This window comes from Phlebotomus argentipes, unplaced genomic scaffold, assembly GCF_947086385.1.
Source record: "Phlebotomus argentipes unplaced genomic scaffold, Phlebotomus argentipes genome assembly scaffold_18, whole genome shotgun sequence".
Classification (NCBI taxonomy): Eukaryota; Metazoa; Arthropoda; class Insecta; order Diptera; family Psychodidae; genus Phlebotomus; species Phlebotomus argentipes.
In genome coordinates, this window is record NW_026776177.1 from 7,488,435 (window position 1) to 7,505,977 (window position 17,543).

Below are 17,543 nucleotides of genomic sequence, written 5' to 3' on the forward strand. Positions count from 1 at the left end.
CGTGTTTGTTTATGCATCTAATCAGCAGAGAAGCTCGCTTTCGAGAGCGAGGACAAAGTGAACTGATGAGATTCAAGTTCAGCAGAAATCTTGCGTTATCCAGTAACTAAATTGCAAGCTAATGCACGTTTAATCGCGCTATTATGCTTGTGTGATTCTCTGATTTCTCTATTGCTCGGCAAATTGAGCGAATTGGCGTGGGAAAGTCGTCAATTCAAGGCTGTCTTCTGGATCTCTGTCAGGATCTTCTATGGAAACTCGAATGGAATCTAGAAACTGGCTTTCGCAGTGTTCTAAGCTCGCAATAAAGCAAGGTAACAATAAACTTTAGTCGCAGTTTTATTCAGTGTTTTGCAAGGCAAGTTTTGGATAATAAAATTTATTTGCAAAAAATCTGCGGAAGTAATCTTGTTTCTCATTATGAAATACTTTTTCTAATACTTGCACAAGACTTTAGAACACTTAATTTATCAAAATTCATTAAATATTAGGTACAAGAAATTATTAAATTATTTATTTCTTGTTATGAAATAAAATTTATCAATCATTTTTTGCATGGTTTTTGTATTTATTCAAAAACGTGTTCAATTCAAATCACATAGAATTGAATTCTAAATGTTTACGCAACACCTTAACCAATATTTACTTCTTTCTTTTTGTTTGTTCTATTGTAACTATAAATTCATCGCAAATTGCAAGAGCTAAAGCAAATAATTTCGTCTTGTTTCAAGTGAAATCTGTACAATCCACATAAAACGCGGAAGAATCCGCCTCTCTTTATTGAACCGGTTAAACCTAAATAAATCATACATTCCGCTCAATTGTTCTAAGCGTTTCTTCTCTAATGAAAGAATCACAGCGAGCATCACAAAAATTTTGCTCAGAACCCCAATTGAAAGGTGAAGATTCTCGTCAGTCATTATGAGCAGAATTCAGGAGTGTTTTGTGAGTGAGGTAATTTTGACAATGTAGCCAAAGAATGGCAAAACAATCACAGCTTTTTCTGCTCAGCTCCACTTTTCTCACACTGACGTCAATCGTGCGGAGAATCATGGTCAAGTGCAGATGTTCTTGCCGGGGCGCGACTGTATTTTCGCGCGCACGGAGGGCAAAAAGACAAAAAGACCGTTGCATTCGATTCAAATTGCCCGCCAGCTGGATTGTCAGCGCGCGTCGTCCAATGAGCGCGCCGCATTTGTGGCCTGACTTTTTTCGGCTTCGCCAGCGGCAGCCGAAGTGCTCGGTATAAAAGGCGCCGAAGCACGAGCGGCTCGTCAGTTTTCTCCGAACGCTCCGTGGCTGAAGGTTTACTCTTGGTGTGTGGGCTTGGTCACAGTGTTGGTGGTTGCATTTGACCATTTTTTTTACTTGTCGCTCGCTTCTCCGCCCTGAGAAATACACTTCAGGCCCCTGAATTCAGTGTTGTGTGCGCGATGTGCTGAGGGAGACAAGTTCTCGTGTGACACGTATCCCGCAATTGAACGGGAAATTACATAAAAATAGCCACATTTTGTCCATCGCATCCCTTCCTTTTCTTACGTGTGCGCGCCCAATTGAGCAATCCGAAAGAGAAACACCTCGAAGTTGCCGAAAGCGAGGAACATTTTGTGTGTGGATTTTGGCATCAGTGAATTTTTGTCTGCCTTGTTTTTCGTGTGCTCTTGAACACCCAAATAATTCAATACACGCAGCGTTGGAGAACGCGCGAAGTGCCGCCAAGTGCACTTCTCTCACAGCCCCATTGCACGTCCTTTCGCCTGTCACATTTTCTTCGTCCTACCTGGAGTACGGCAGGAGCTGGTAAAGATGAACGGCTACACGGATTTAACCACCAACATCGAGAACAGTCGGTGAGTGCGGGAGCAGAGCCTCCGCGGTGGTGGATGGGGGGCAAATCGTGCGGGAAGGGCGCTGAAAAGCACCCCAAATTGCGGCGAGTAAATCCTTCCGGCTGGCGAAGTACACTCAGAGAAAACGCCGCGCGAAAAGGGTGTGTTCACACCCGCGCATAGGAAGCGACGAAGACATGCGGGGCGAAGCAGCCGAAATTCCGTCTGCACTACAAATGTCGGCCAAAAAAGAACAGACACGAAAAATTGGAAAGGCATTCGAAAAGAGATCAAGTTCAATTGGATTAAAATTGACACATGATACTCAAATTGTCACTTTCATTCCAATATATGAATTCAATGCTCAAATTATGTTCGTTTGAAGCCGTCTTAGGCTTCTCATCACCCCTTTTGCCATGAAAATTCCACTCCAGTCATCGGCGAAATGATGTAATGTGGGCTGGAACTTTTTAAGACTCATTTTATCGTGAGTTATTCCTCAATAAAATCCCAACAGGTTGTGTCTTCGCACCGACAAAATGATGTTTTATGTTTCTCACGTGAAGAATACATAAAAGATTTAAAAATGTCAAATAAATTCACGATCGAGAGAACCTTTCAATATTACACATAACTATTGATAGTCATGAATAGAGATTCTTAGAGTATTTGAAGTATATTTGAAGGGAATCTTGATGCTTCCGATGAATCTGTCAATAACAGGTGATTTTTGATAGTTGTCAACATATTTCTTAAGGATTTTAATCATTTCCAGCTAGATTTACTCAATGAATTTTCAATTTGAATGTGTACTAAAGATCTAAGATTTCTAATATTTATCTTGAAATATTTTGTTTTTATGTGAATTAGCAGTGGAGAAAGGAAAAATCAAGTGTTATCCTTATGTTTAACGACGTTTAGATTTACGTAAAATCCTCATCAAGTCCTGTTGAGAACTTGGAAGGCGATGATTTATATTGATATTCGTTTGTGTAATTTTCCACTAACTATTGAATAATTATTGATATTGAAATATTAGTAAAATACCCTGAGAAAAAAGAGGCGTGTCTGTAAAATATCCCAAAGAATGATCTATCTAATATTCTGCTTTACACGATGTTGTTAATTGAGTGTCAAATGTGATCAAGTTACTTGCCAGAAAGCATCGTGAGAGCTTTGAAAAAATCTATTGAGTGTGCAAAACTGGAAAAAATGTGGAAAAATATCGCCCAACCCGGAGAAACAGATATTTTTTCAACTGATTATAAATAGACATTAGCTGTAAGCGCGATAAAAGCCAGATCAGCTGATCGTCTTTTTTTCTGGTCACTTCTCCATTGGAAAACCCATTGATCGTGGTCGAATCTTCGCTGTGCGCGAGAGAGAGAGTGAAGAGTGGGACAGGGAAGAGAGACGCGAAGAGGGAGAGGAGAAAAAAAACTTGAAAACTCACGTTGTGCAATGCTATAAATATTTCCAGTGTATCAGGTGTAGATGAGGAGGCTGTGTGTGGTGGCGGAGTGGCAAAGTGTGCGCTATATGGCATTTAGGTGATCAGGCTTAAGATCGAATCAATAGAGAAACCTGAATATCTGCAATTTACACGCGGAATTTCTCACCTTTGTCCACAGCCGCCATGTCTGACGATGTTCGGGTCGGAGAAGGAATAAAAAAAAAGAGGAGAAACGTATTAACAAAGTTCCCGAGCGCAGAGAGGGAAAGTGTATGATGAGTTCTTGGGAAAGAAGATCTATTTTTAAAAATCGTAGGTCGTAGACTTTTGGGAGTTAACCTAATCTGTCCGGTGATGACTTTTGGTCTGTGTGCGATTTGACCCAAAAATTATGCGGAATAGTAAACAATTGTTGAATAACCTACACAGCAATTGAGTAAAAGCCGCAGAGAGATACATTTTCCCAAAGCGAATGTAGACTTGTGGACAAGCCCCCGAAAAAATTTACATCATCTTGCGCCTATCTTTTGACACTTTGTCTCTCGCTGTCACGATCGTTACATCATGTGCGGATTTTTTATCAACTGTGCCAGCGAATGTGTATATATTCTTGAGGAGAAATGCGAAAAGTAAACAAAGAGGGCGCATAACGACTGTTTGCAGACTGAAATGGACATAAAAGTCACTTTTCCTCTCAAAATCTCATCTCCAGGCCTTTGTTTTCAGGCTCTCTCAGTGGCGCACTTTTGCAGTGTGTGATTGATGGACTCCAAAAATTATCTTGACCTTGGTCATTTTGCCTTCATACCTCTGAAACTTTTAGCTTCACAGCCACTCATGTGATTTTTTTTCTGTTTCTCTGCGTGATTTGCGGAGTATCAAAATTTCCACCACTTTCCTGCGCGCGCGCTGAATTCTTTGCACTTTGCTGAAGATGCTTCGATTGAGAAATGCTGTGTAATTGACGCACATTTTGCGTGGCTCAGTGAAGAATTGCTCGTATGAGAGTATAATTAAATAGACATAAATATTCGAGGTCAAATTTCTGTCTATATTAGATGGTAGTGTGCGCTGAGAGAAAATCACAATTGATTGATGCCAAAAAGACTCTCTTGGCGCGAGCGTTTTTTTTCCTATAAAATACTTGCATATTCAGTAGACATTCAATGTAGATTTTTTTTTCACAAGTGTAGATTTAAATTAGAACTTCTCACTTTTCACAAGTGGACAAAGTATACTTAATTATGTATTGCGACAAGTGAATTGAATGTGGTGTAACCTGGGGTGAATTTGCATTGATTCGCATTTTATTCTGTCACGACTTGAGGCTTTTGTATTTTAAACACGACTTTAATACGAGGAAGTTTATTGGGAATTTATGGAAGACGGTGTATTTTGTAATTGCTGTTCTCCTTTGCGTACTGTTTTTTTGGTCACTGTGCGTGCGAAGTTACGTCAAAAGCGCAGAAAAGAGTAGTCTTGGACATATGAAATCGCCGTGTCCAAGGTCTATAGTCAAGTCCTGGACTTTCCTTTATTTTCTTCTCTGCAAAACTGCTTCGTAAACAAGAAAGAAAGAATGTTTTTTTTGTGATTGAGACAGACCTGCACTTCAGTTTAGCAAGTTTAATTGACAGAAATGAAAAGAAAAAAAGGTTTTTAGCAATTCCAACCCGGATTCGAACTCAGAACTTGCGCAAGAAGGAAGCAATTAATAGTGAATCTTGTATTAAAGCACAATCTTTAAATTATTTTAATGAAAAAAAAGTTAACATTACTTGTTTCTGAATTTTAAAATTTGTTTCTTTTTGGAAAATTAAAACGAGTTTTATAAAATATATTTTTGATAGGAACTGTAAAGAATAATATTTACCGTCTTTGTTTTACATCATTTTATAAATTTTTATTCAGAAATATCAAAAGACAAACTGTGTTTTATAAATTCTAATTTGGATTTGAACCCAGAACTTGTGCAAGATGAAAGGAATTCTTAGTGGAACTTGTTTTGAATCCCAAATCTTGAGTTAGTTTCGTTTAAAAATGATTTTTCTTAATGTTTTTAGGCTTGAATCCCTTGAAACATAACTTTTCTTAACTAAATAAAATATTGAGAAATAACCTGAGTAAAGTGCATGAGATAATGTTAACAGTTGCAACTCAGTGTGGTGACCCTTAAAATTCCCGCTTTCTTTTCTCTGAGTGTACTTGAGTATGTCTTTTTGGAATGCCTTGGAAAGTAATGCTGCAGTTTTTACTGGAATCTCCGTTGAAGTGAAAGTTACTTCTTGACATTTAAGGGAAAATATACGGTATATTTCTCCGCACGGTAAATTCACTTTGTTGTGCCACTTAACGTAAAGAAGGAAATATTCTAGACTGTTTGCCAGGTCAATCGATTTGTGATTAATTGTAATGGTATTCTAGAATTTTTCTACGCCGATTGAGCTGCTACAGTGGCACGGAAAGGTATTGATATGAATTGTTTACACGGAAATAGTCCGAATTTGGGAATACACCACGTGCAGTGAGATGTAAATTGATAATTAATTCAACACTAGAACAATCCAGAATCGATCAGTGTCGCGCTGATGTGTTGCGACTCATGAATGGAATTTTTCCACCAGCGACTGTTGCACCTTAATTGCCAACGGAGTTTATTGAGATATTTCTCCAGAGTTGTGTGTCATATGCATATGGCGAAGAGAGTAATATGAGGAACAAGAAGTTGTCTTGCAATCTTTACCTGCTTCTCACTGGATTCTTAATGATGCACTGCATTGCACGTCAAAGAGGGTAATTTTTCTCCTTATACACACTTCTCAGAGGCGTAATTATACTCATGACAGAGTTTTTTTTTAATTTCACGCTCTTTCTTCGCGAAAATGTGCGCAAAAGAGTCTCTGTGTGGAAGAATGTGTTAAATTGGAGAATATAGATTTTACTTCCTGCTCATGTGTTAATTTGTCTCTTCGCATTATGTCAAAGAGAAGGAATATAAAAATTTTTTCGGCATGTGAATGGCGAGAGAGGGAGAAAAAAGTCACAGAAGAGATCTTGTGAGAGAAGTAACAGCAATAAATTATACAATTGCTTTTCATGCACTAATTTGTATTATTCAATTGGTGAGAAAATTGCTTCACTTTGCCAAAGTGTTACTGAAACTTCTCTTGCACTGTGTGTGCGCTTTTTTTCTTCACTGGGTGAGAAGAGAGACTCTGTCAAGAAGTCACAGGCGTGATTGCGCGACTCCCTTCTCTATGGGAATGTGTAATGAAGAAGAGAGAAATTTGATGAGCGCCCCAAAACACCCACACGATATGTAAGTTCAATGCCAAATACCTCTGGAAATTGAGTGTGTGTCAGGTTTTGATTGTGACATGAAAAAAGGGCATCGATTTCCTCACATCTTCTCTTTCTTTGACTCACACACGAAATCTTGCGCCGTGGCGTGAATGCGAACGTCACCAGTGGTCCGATTTGAGTCACACCACTTAGAACTATATGTGTGAGCTAGAGAGTTCTGGCTCAGCTGACACTTGAAACATTTATCAGCGAATTCATGATTCGCAACTCATGCGATTTTTTTCTTCATTCACATTGGAAGTGAGTGTGGAATTTTATGGCAAAAAATCCCCACCAAATTCATTCACGAAAATAGTCTATAACCATTAATTTTGATGGATAGTCGATTGATGTTGGAGGGCATTTGTGAAATTCCTTTGCAGGTCAATGTGTCGCTTTTTGCCAGTCTTAATTTCATAGGCAATTCTCTCTCTCTCTCTCTTTGCAGAAACTGTCTGAGACGAATTGCTCGTCACGATGATCAGGAGTTCTCCAACCAAAGCATAATCAATGTGATGGAGAAATTTGTGAAGACAGTGAATGCCATGGATGAGACCATACTCGTTCCCTCCCGCCTCATGGATCGTCAGGTGAGGTTTCATTTAACAGCTAAAACGTGCCAATAAACCGATAACCTTTCATATGGGGGTTTGTTTCAATTGAACAGAGAGAAAAATGAATAATTGTTTATGAGTTTCAATTGCCAAGTGAGAGATAAGAAAATGAAATTCAATGCTAAAGTTTGTTAACACAAGACTGAGTAATTGATAAAGTAATTGAAGAGAGAGAAGCATATGGAAAATTACGGTTTTTTAATGAATTTGCCTTTGCTAATTGTATGAACTGATTGGAATGAGAGATTTAGGTGATAAATTGCATAATTTTTATCTTATCATCTAGCAATTGAGGAATGGAGCCAGGAGAGTAAAAATAAAACTCTCATTCTCTGATAAATGTTCACACATATTTCATGATGAGTCACATTAATTCGCGTGATAAGATTCTTGTCTGTCCCGCGAAAAACTGGATAATATATTGCTCATTGTCGATTGACGATTGTAAAAATTGATCGACAAATGAAATGATTTTTACTGATAATTTCAAAATACTTTTTTTCTGGGCATAAAAAGTACAATCAATAATCACAATGGAACAGAATCTGCTGTAAAGGCTCTAATATATTGAATATTTGACAAATTTTAATGGAAGACCAGTTTTACTGGTTTAAAAATTTACTCAAACGAAGGTGATTTAAATTGCGATCAAAGATGAGCGCTTCTGAATTGAATTTTAGCTCAAAAGAATATTTTGTTTTTCCATTATTCTTTGTTTTAGAGAGATTAAATTTTTCTGGAACAAAGATCAATTCCTTATCAATTGTCTGTTCCCTCAAATTCAGGGCAGTTTCTGGGCAAAGATGTGTGTTGATGTGAATTTTGATTGTGGTCAAGAGCGCCTTTCTAAAGCGACATCCTTGGAATATTTTTTGATATCTGTCACTTGGCAAAGAGATAAGTGAAGGTAAATGACTGATGAGGAGAAACGACCCGAAAAGACACTATTTTTGGTCATAAATTTGTCAATAAATGCATAGTACAGTGAATGTGCGTGGAAAAGGCTTCTAAAAATAGCAAATTCATAGACTAATGGCGAGGCATTTCAGAATTTCCTGTCTATTTGAGGCGTTTTAGACTCTAATTACTCCAAGTGCCGATTTCCCTTCGGAAGCACTGAACATTGATTGTGACTAATGGGCGCGCGCACGGGCGCTCTGTTGTGCAAAGCCTAAGCGTCCAACTTCCGTTTTGTGGCAGCAGTGAGTTTGACGGACTTCTTGTCTCTGTTTCAGGTGGGAGATTCCACTGATACAGTTCCAGTTTCGCCGAAAGCCTTCCACCATGGCCACACGAAGAGCAAGAAGCGCGACACGGTGCGCGAGTACCTGAACTCGGCGGACCTGCTGAAGCTGTACAACATGCTGAATCTGGTGAAGAATGACCTGCTGTGGGCCAGGAATGACACCAGCGAGGAGGTGAAGCAGGAGAAGAGCGCAGGCGAGTTGAGTACAAATGTGGCAAAGGAGGAGGTGGTGAGCAAGGAGGAGGCGACGGTGAAGGGCCACGTGAGGAGGCCCAGCACCATCTCCATGTCCTCCTCCCACTCCGTGAGCACGCTCAGCGACTCAGAGAGCGAGATCAGCAATGAGAATGACTCGGGCATCGAGTCGGAGAGTCGCCGCGACCTGGACAAGAGTCAGGAGCTGGCCAAGCAGTTCCGGACACACCTGCTAGGCCTCTATCGTAGCCTGGAGCAGATGACGGAGGCGGCCAACTATCTCACTGCGCGGTACCAAAGCGACGTGGGTCCAGTATAAAGTTGGGTTGTTGGCGGCGCGTGAGAGCAAATGGGGGAGCCTGATTGAGGGAGAGAACAAGATTGTACCAACCCTAAGCCCACCACCCAATTTTTGTAGTCGTGTAAACTGTGAAGAATAACGGGGGAACAGATAATATTTAGAGAGAGAGTGAGAGACGAGGAGGAACCAATAGTTGCCACTGAGAAAGCTTCACCTGTGAATTGGCGAGGAGTAATCGCGTTTATGTTGCACTCTGTCTTTTCCTCAACCTTTTTTTGGAGGACTCCTTTTGTCGTGTGGAGAGAAATTGCGCTTATTTTCACGTCATTTTCGCTCAATTGATCATTAATAAATTATTATACAATCCAGCTTCATATACTTTTCCTTTCCAGTCGCTGGTCGCAATGTTGAAAGCACTGATGATTGATTTTATCTGTACTGAAGATTTAAGTTTAAGTGAGGCACTTTGGCCACGCCCACTCTGAAGCTCCGCCCCATTGGCGGTCGCATAAATGCCTCGCTGTGCATTTCTTAGTGAATTCGAACAAGACACAATGTGAACAAAGTCTGCATGCATTCAATTGACCAGCGACTGTCTCTCTGTGAAGTGTTTTTTTGTGTTGAATTAGTGCGAATGAAGTCAAGTCACAGAAATACATTTCTCAAAATGAAAACATTGCTCATACTTAAGATGTTCGGATATTGGTGAAATGGCTGAGATGAAGAGTGAAAGAGAGCGTGAAAGTGGTTTTGAAGAGTCTGGACGAGAATTGCAGATCGATTGGCAAAGGAACAATGCTCAGTTTCTCACGTCGCGCGCGTCTTTTCGCAATTGCTGCTCGATGAAACACAAATTTCAAAAAAAAACTTGGCCAATAGACAAACAATATAAGAGTTGAATAGCTAAAGAATTGCGTGTGAGTGTGTGTGAGTGAAGAGAGAGAGAGAGAGAAAAAAAAGTGTAGAAAATGCGCTGTATCGGCTTTAATTTCTAATGAGAAATTCTTTATTAATATTTTAGTGAGAGGATAGGAGAGTTAGTTGAAAAAGCGTTGCCTTGAAAATACAATATAGAAGACGGTTTACATGAGAGTTCTTATTTAATTGTATATGGAATTTATGTAAGTGGCTTTTGGAATTGGGAAAAGTGATTCTTTCTCAATTGCAACGCGCGCTTTTTCTTTGAGAAGTGGTGAAGCAGATGACTGCTCGCGATGATCGCAAGGAGAACACAGAGCTATTTAATGTCAAGTTTAGTTGTTGATAACTAATGTGTAAGAGAGGAAGGAGGTGTTGTGCTTTTGGGCCGTTGATGCCGTGCTTCGAGTATCAATGAAAGAAAAAGAAAAACACACCAAAATATGATGTAATCCATTCCGTATCCTAAGAAATCTCATAACTGTTGAGCTCTGACAAGAGGGAATGTAGCGAAAAATTGTGTATTTAGTCATACCTGATTAAATTTTGTATAAAGTGCAATTTTTTTTATCAAAAAGAAAAATACGGACAGAGCGTTACTGAGGCAGGTTTTTGCGGATTTAAGCTGCGCCAAGAATATAGTGTCTAGCCAAATAAAACCATATTATAACTAGCAATTAGAGGAGAAAAAACATATAAAAGGAGAGTTTCTTGAGTGAGAGAGATGAAACAGCAAAGATGAATGCGATTAAATGTGAAAATGAACGAGAGAGTGAAAACTACTTTTATTTTTTGTAAATGTTTGCATTTCTTACCTTTCTTTCCTCGGAGAACCTCTTTGTAATCTTATAAATGTTAATATCTATATATATATATACATTTGTATAAAATTAAGCGGGTAAAGATGATATATAAAGTGAGATGATAAATTAATGATTATGAAAATGAAAACCTTATTTGTAAATAATGAATTAAAAATAAAATTTGTTAAAAAACTTGTAAAAAGAGATTGGCTTTTCACTTGCGGTTGGATTTTTTGCGTCGCTTTTGCGTTATTTCCAGCAAATTCAGTGAATTCCGCTTGAAAAATGTGGTTTTTTTTCGGGGGAAATTCAGGTGAGTTAATTCGTCATTCCTTGGCAAAAATGTTATGGTTTTTTTCTCCAATGTTTTCAGTAAAACAACTCAAGCACTCGATCGTTAAGCACTTCTTTTGCTTCTGTTGGCAAGCGGCAACGCGAAAAAGTGTGTGAATGGAACTTGAAGAGAATCATTCTAATCAATTGTGTCGCATATTGAGTGATTTAACCACTAAATAGAGGCACTTAAAGGCGGTGAATTGCAGCGCTTGCAGAAGTGAGAGAGCATTTCCTAATCCATCCACTTTGAGACGCGCTCGAGAGCTCATTGAATATCTACAACCTTGATTTTTTACCTCTTTTCGCTTCTGCGCTTCTCATTTTTAGACACTCTGACGGTTTTTTGGAAGTTTCGGGAAAAACCCAAATTCCAAAGATGCGGCACACTTTCCATGCCATTTTCCCATGCGATAAGGAGAAGAATGTGTCCAGCTAAGAGACACTTATGTGATAAAGGTGCACGCGAGAGGTGAGTGAGAGTGAGGAAAGCCCCAAACGGTGATCGCGCTTTGTTGTGCAATTTCGCTCCAAACGGTTCTCAATCGCGAGATAATCCCCTCTTCATCTCGATTGCACTAAACGATCCTATTACCTAATAACAGTTATTTTCACTTGCTGAGAAAATGGGAGTTCGCAATGGAGCGAAAAGCTCGCGCGCGCGCGCGCTTCTTGGGAAATTCAAGCCAATTTTCCATCTGAGCTGCGCTTCGCGTTATGGCGTCATGATCGCGATCTCTGGTGTGGCATATTTAACGAGCTCAAATGGAATTAATTCAAGGTGGGTGCGTGGAAAAAAGTAGATCTTCTTGGAAGTATCTGTGATCAACATTCTTCAGGGTTGGCAAGCTCTATGGCCAAATGTGCTTACATTCCAATCGGACGCGCGCGCGCGTCTGTCAAGCTCAATTCCCAAAGTGCAGCCGATGAATGAACATCTTCCAGTGGGAGAGAGAGAGAGAGAGTCTCTTGTGAAATGGCCAAAGGTGATTTCCCTGAAAGTTTTGCCCCTTTTGCCGCACAGCAATTCCTCCCGAGAGTTGCACACGTTTTGCAATTGCATTCCATTCATGAAAGCGAAATGATATTATCCCCCAAAAAAAACAGAGCCACAATTTCACCTGCCCGCGCTTCCCCTACATCGATTTCCTCATCATCCACAATCTCGACAATCTCTATGGCCCTTTTGCCATATGCTGTCTGTGTACTTTTCCAGTGTCTGCATAACGAGATTGGCAAATTTTCCTGGCGGCGCAGGTGGACAAATTTGCTGCGCAGTTGGACGATCATTTGCATGCGAAGATAATGATGATGTGACCTTCCCGCGTGCTCGTGAAGAGTCCCATTTGAAGAGAAGTGAGTGAGAGAGAGTCGAAATTAATGTTGTATGACGTGCATTTGGCACAAAACTACACTTTCAATTGAGGTCAAATGAATTTCTTCACACGTGCTCGCGCGGGTGCAATCGCGCTTTGGACATCAGCTGCAATTCTCTCCATCAAAATCGCGTAGAGAATTTCAATCTTCACACCTTGCGCGCTTTCCAGCCGAAGAAAAACCACAGCAAATGGCTTGGCTGTTGCCGGAAATCGCAAATTTGCCCGTGGATTTGACTATTTTCACACTTTATCCTTCAAATCTGCGTTTCCTCTCGATACACCTTGAATTTTAAAATAATATTCTCATCCGAGAGCAATTCTCGTTGGATTCCTTTCACTTTCTTGAAAGGTGCATTCTCGCATCGCCCAAATATTCAAAGCAAGATCAACCACCCAAATTGAGAGACATTCGCCATTCGGCGCGGGTTCAAAGGGGTCAAAGCTCTCGGCGGTGTTTTTTCCCTGCGCAGAAAAACACCGCCAAATCATTCATTCAATGCCACATTTTTGTTAACTTTAGGGAACTTCCTCGAAGCTCTTCGTGTTGATCATTAGAATAATCTTGTGATTGCACGATTATCTCAAGTTCTTGTCAGTTGTATTTATCGTTGATTCTGCAATTTCCTCCTAATTGAACAATCGCGAGACTGATTTGGCATCATTTAATATTTTTCAAATTATTTCCGCTTCCCTGATCAAGAATGGAAGTAATTTTGCTTGAAAAAAAAGAGTTGAAACAACATTTTAACCCTCACAATGATCGCTCAATTACAACCTTAAAAAGGCAATACTTTTACTTTTGCAGTGACAAACTGATAAAAAGTAGTTCTGAAATAAATAATTACATTGAACGTACACGAAAAATCTGTCATTTTCCATGAGTTTCTATGGTTCCTGATTTTTTTCTCTTTTAACCCATTTTAGAAGACTAATTCGCACTTCTGCTCTTTAATTAAACCCTTTTAAATCCAAAATTGTGTTGATAAAGCCAAATAAAACACAATTCACTTTGATAAGTGTAATTCAATGTCGGAAAAATATCAAAGGGTTAAACAGTCAAACAAGCCACGCCCATTCTGATGCCCCGCCCAATTGTGCACTGATCTCATGCTTAAACTCTTATTTTCCCTTCAGTGCCGGAAGTTTGTTGGAAAACGTCAACAAACTTTCCCTTCAGTGGTTTTTCAGCTAGCCTCAGGTTATTATCAAAGGTTTTAATGGAAATCAATTACCGTTTTTATCGACTTGAAACAGCGCTGAGAGCAATTTTAGATGGAATTCACATTCGCGGGTTAATTATTATCCGCACAGAAAAAATGGGATCAAAGCGTAATCACAATGACACTAATTTCTTGCTGTTTGCATTCTTGTTTTCATTCCCAAAACATAGATCAGTTGGAGAAAGAGCAAACATGATAATAGCGTTCCGCGCGACCGCGCGATCGTGCTGTACGAAATTGATCGCGAAAGAAAGTAAGAACGGTAGAAAATTGAAGTGATTCGCCGGAATGCGCGGTGGGGCAAATGTGCAGAAATCTCGCGATTGTGGTGCGATCGCACAAGAGCGGAAGAGCGCAATGAGCAGCTGCCGAAGAGCTGGAGATGCAGGGTGGTGTGACCATTTCCGAGCGCCACAATTGGTCCAAAAGCGCTCGGATGAGAGAGATTCTATCAAGCGCAAAGTGGCTTTTTATTAGTGCCAACAGTGATCGCGTGATGGAGCGCTGTTTTGGCGATCGCAGCACAGATTGCGATTTTGTGCGCACGGAGCTCCGCTTTGCACCTCTTTGACTGGGATAATGGCAATTTGGCAGAAATCAGAGGCACAAATATTTATTTTTCCAATTTATCGCCATGACAAGTGGGTTCTAACCCGGAGAGAATCTTCACGATGATCAGCAAATTTCCCCACAGCGCGCAAAACAAGCGACACTTTGTCTCCAGATCGTCATCTATCTCGAGACTTCAAGTGAGGATTCTATGTCATGTATTTATTCTGCAAACCCACTCGGCTAATAGTAAAAGCGGAAAAGAACGCTCTTTCTTACACCGAAATGATGAATACTTATTCAGCAAGTTTCACTTTGCCAATATTATGAGAAGTTGAGTGGGAAAAGAGGCATGAAAAAAGACGACAAACAAACATGACAATTGCTCTTACGCATTTGAGAAGGTAAATTATGCAAATGTCTGTTTAATTTCCATGGAAAGTTTTGACCAGAATTCACGAACTGGAGCGATTTTCCGGGAATTTCTGCGCACTGAGAAAATGATTGACAATGGCGATAAATTTTAATGGGCGCTTTTTTTTAGAGTGAGCGTCTTTGATGTAATATATAATGTTCTTTTGATGAGGAATTAACGCAATTTCTCTTCAAGCCTTCATCAAGTGATATGAGAAGAGAATTTGTTGAAATATTTCACTGTGAAACAATGGCTCATAAAATTTCATAAGATTCTTGATTTGATTACAGGATTTCTCAATGTATTTTTATCAATTCAAGTTTTGAGACTTGATGTCAAATTAAAATTTTGATGGCTTAATTTATCGAAGCACACAAAGAAAGATCCCAAAATAGCTTCACAACATAGTTTTGATTTATCATATGAAAAAAAAAACCATATAAAAAACCATTAAAAATGCCATAAATCGCGCTAATGTCTTGCATCTGTGAAGCCTCATTTATCCTTGCAATCGGCGTCTTACCTATTTTGACCTCAAAATCATAGCGAAAGAGCAATTTTGCGAAAACGTGGCACAAGCGTCAGCCTTCAGTGCTCTCTTTCAATGCATAAAATATCATAATATGAACAATTGGACAATGAGCTTGAAAGTGTATTGAAACTCGTCTTTTGGGTCACTTTTGTCCACCTTCAAGGGCAGAAGTTGAGCAAGTGTGGCTTTGGGGCGAAATGGAGTGATGTTTGTGACTCCGTTGAACCTTTCTCCCTCCCAGCTTGTGCTGATGAAACCGTCATTAGTGCTATCAGCGGATGGCAGTGATAAGTGCGGCCCCCCTTGGACACTATCACTAGCGATCGTGGCGGCTTAATGGATTACTGGGAGTGTTGCGAGGCGGCGATAAGGGTGGAAAAACAAGGCGTGTGATCTGCAAGAACAGCTGATTTGACGGAAAAAATCCCTCGAGAGTTGCTTGAGTTGTTTTTCACCGCAATCGGTCATGTTGATAAGGCGCGAGATCAACGGGAAGAGAGCATCATCAGTCCTATTTTGCATTTTCATCCGATATTTCATCATGTTATGTATGTTTTTTCCATTAGACATTTCGAAAAAAACCGACGGCTTCTCTTCGGGAAAAACCAGCCTCTTCACGTGTCGCCGCTGTAAAATTCGTGATGAAGGTCTCTGACTTTCGGTCAAAGATGCGCGCGAGAGCCCATAAAAAAGATACGCGCGCTCAATGGTCCCTAAAAGTCTGACTTCATTCACGACAAATCGTCCCCAGAGAGGAGACAAATGATGAATTTGCGGCGTGAGTGGGCAATTGTGATGGCAAAAAGCATTACAAATGCGCAAGATCATCCGCACAACAAAGACCAAAGCGACATGATGATATTTTTAGACGAAAATGCGAAAATAATGGTGACGCATTTTATAAGATTGATTTTTTCTCTTCCTCCTCCTAAAGCAACTCACCGAAAGCGATGCGCAGATTTTAATTGAATTGTAGCTGAGAAACCATAGAAGAGACACGTTCTCTTAATCAATTCCTCTTTCTCTTGTTGATCATCCAAAGTGGCGACTGTCGAAGAGGGAATCCTTCCAAATATTTAATCAGCGAAATCGAGGAGAAAAAACACATGTTTTCCGATCTCACCAACCAGAACCGAAATGACCAAAGTGTTGAAGTTTCGCGAAATTATCGGAAAAGTTCTGTGATTGTGAACATTTACCGGCAGAATTTTGCTATGATATTTGATGTAAATTTCACAACTTTTCAAGCATAATTCTAAGCATGATCGCATGAAAGCAAACACGAGTTCATCTGTGATCACTTCTGCGCACCTGAAAAGACAATTTGCATGTTGATTCTGGTCTTGTTGTACAATGAGGAAATCAAAATAATTGAAATCCGCATCAAGTGGACTCACGTGGATTTCGTGAACTCTTCTTATTGCCAAACTTGATGTCACTCTGTCGTTTCACTTTTCTTTCTCTCTTCTCTCCCTCTTAATAAATGAACGGAAAATGCGCTGAAAAGTGAATTTTGTGACCTTCTTGAGCGCAACTTGAAATCATGGCTACAATTGTCGTCACGAATTGAAAGAAAAGCCCTGATGGAATCGTTGTTTTTCCTGGAAGTCTGCTCGCCAGATTGATAAAGGTGTACCGAAAAAAGCCAATAGATAAATAATGCTGAAAGTGTGGCTGATAAAGCTGATAAACTTGTTGATTTTCCCAGTGAAAATTGAGGATTAGGTGCGCGATTAGAAGCATTACAATCGATATCTTGCAGCGAAAGTCAGCTCAAGAGATTGTCCCAAAGTGCATACAAAAGATGGCTTACGTGCTTAAGAACACACATAAATTCCTTTTCAATACACAATCTAACAAGGAAAACACGTTTCATTATCGTGAAACAAGATTCACTCTATTCTATTCTGAAATTTGCCTCGTGGAAGAATGTTCCAAATTTCGTCGAAATGCTTTCTGGATTTTCAAGTTTCTCTCCATCAATAGAACAATGTGAAATCACATGACAGATCAAGTCATTGTCCCGAAAAAAAACCAAGAAGTCGAAGAGAAGAAATAAACAATTATGATAGATTGTGTATTTATTACGTATTAAATGAGACTGTTATGCTAATGAATTTGGAGATTTAGAAACGAAACTATTATGAAAAGGCTTTAATTTAGATACAAAGTTCATCTTTGAATTGTTTTTAGCATATTCCAAAGTTGTCCCTCAAAATCCCAACACTACAGAACCAAAGTTCAATCATTGAGCATAGTTTTTTATGAATTTCATGACTTTTCTACCGTGATCTTCAAGACACCGCGCAATTAACAAAAAAACACAATATGAAAAATTATCTAATTTTCTAAAACACATTTCAATAATTTCATGTTTCCGTATTTTGAGCTTTTGCCCCTTGAAAATATGATCG

General features: G+C 39.6%; 1 protein-coding gene across 1 annotated transcript; it reads left to right on the top strand.

The window, feature by feature from the left end:
* The first annotated feature begins 1,288 nt into the window (after positions 1-1,288).
* LOC132259477 (mid1-interacting protein 1-like) lies at positions 1,289-10,905 on the top strand. The gene is made up of 3 exons (XM_059757120.1): positions 1,289-1,850; positions 7,073-7,214; positions 8,474-10,905. The coding sequence occupies exons 1-3, from the start codon at positions 1,807-1,809 to the stop codon at positions 8,996-8,998; spliced, it is 711 nt and encodes a 236-aa protein (XP_059613103.1). The 5' UTR covers positions 1,289-1,806; the 3' UTR covers positions 8,999-10,905.
* The last annotated feature ends 6,638 nt before the right edge of the window (positions 10,906-17,543 follow it).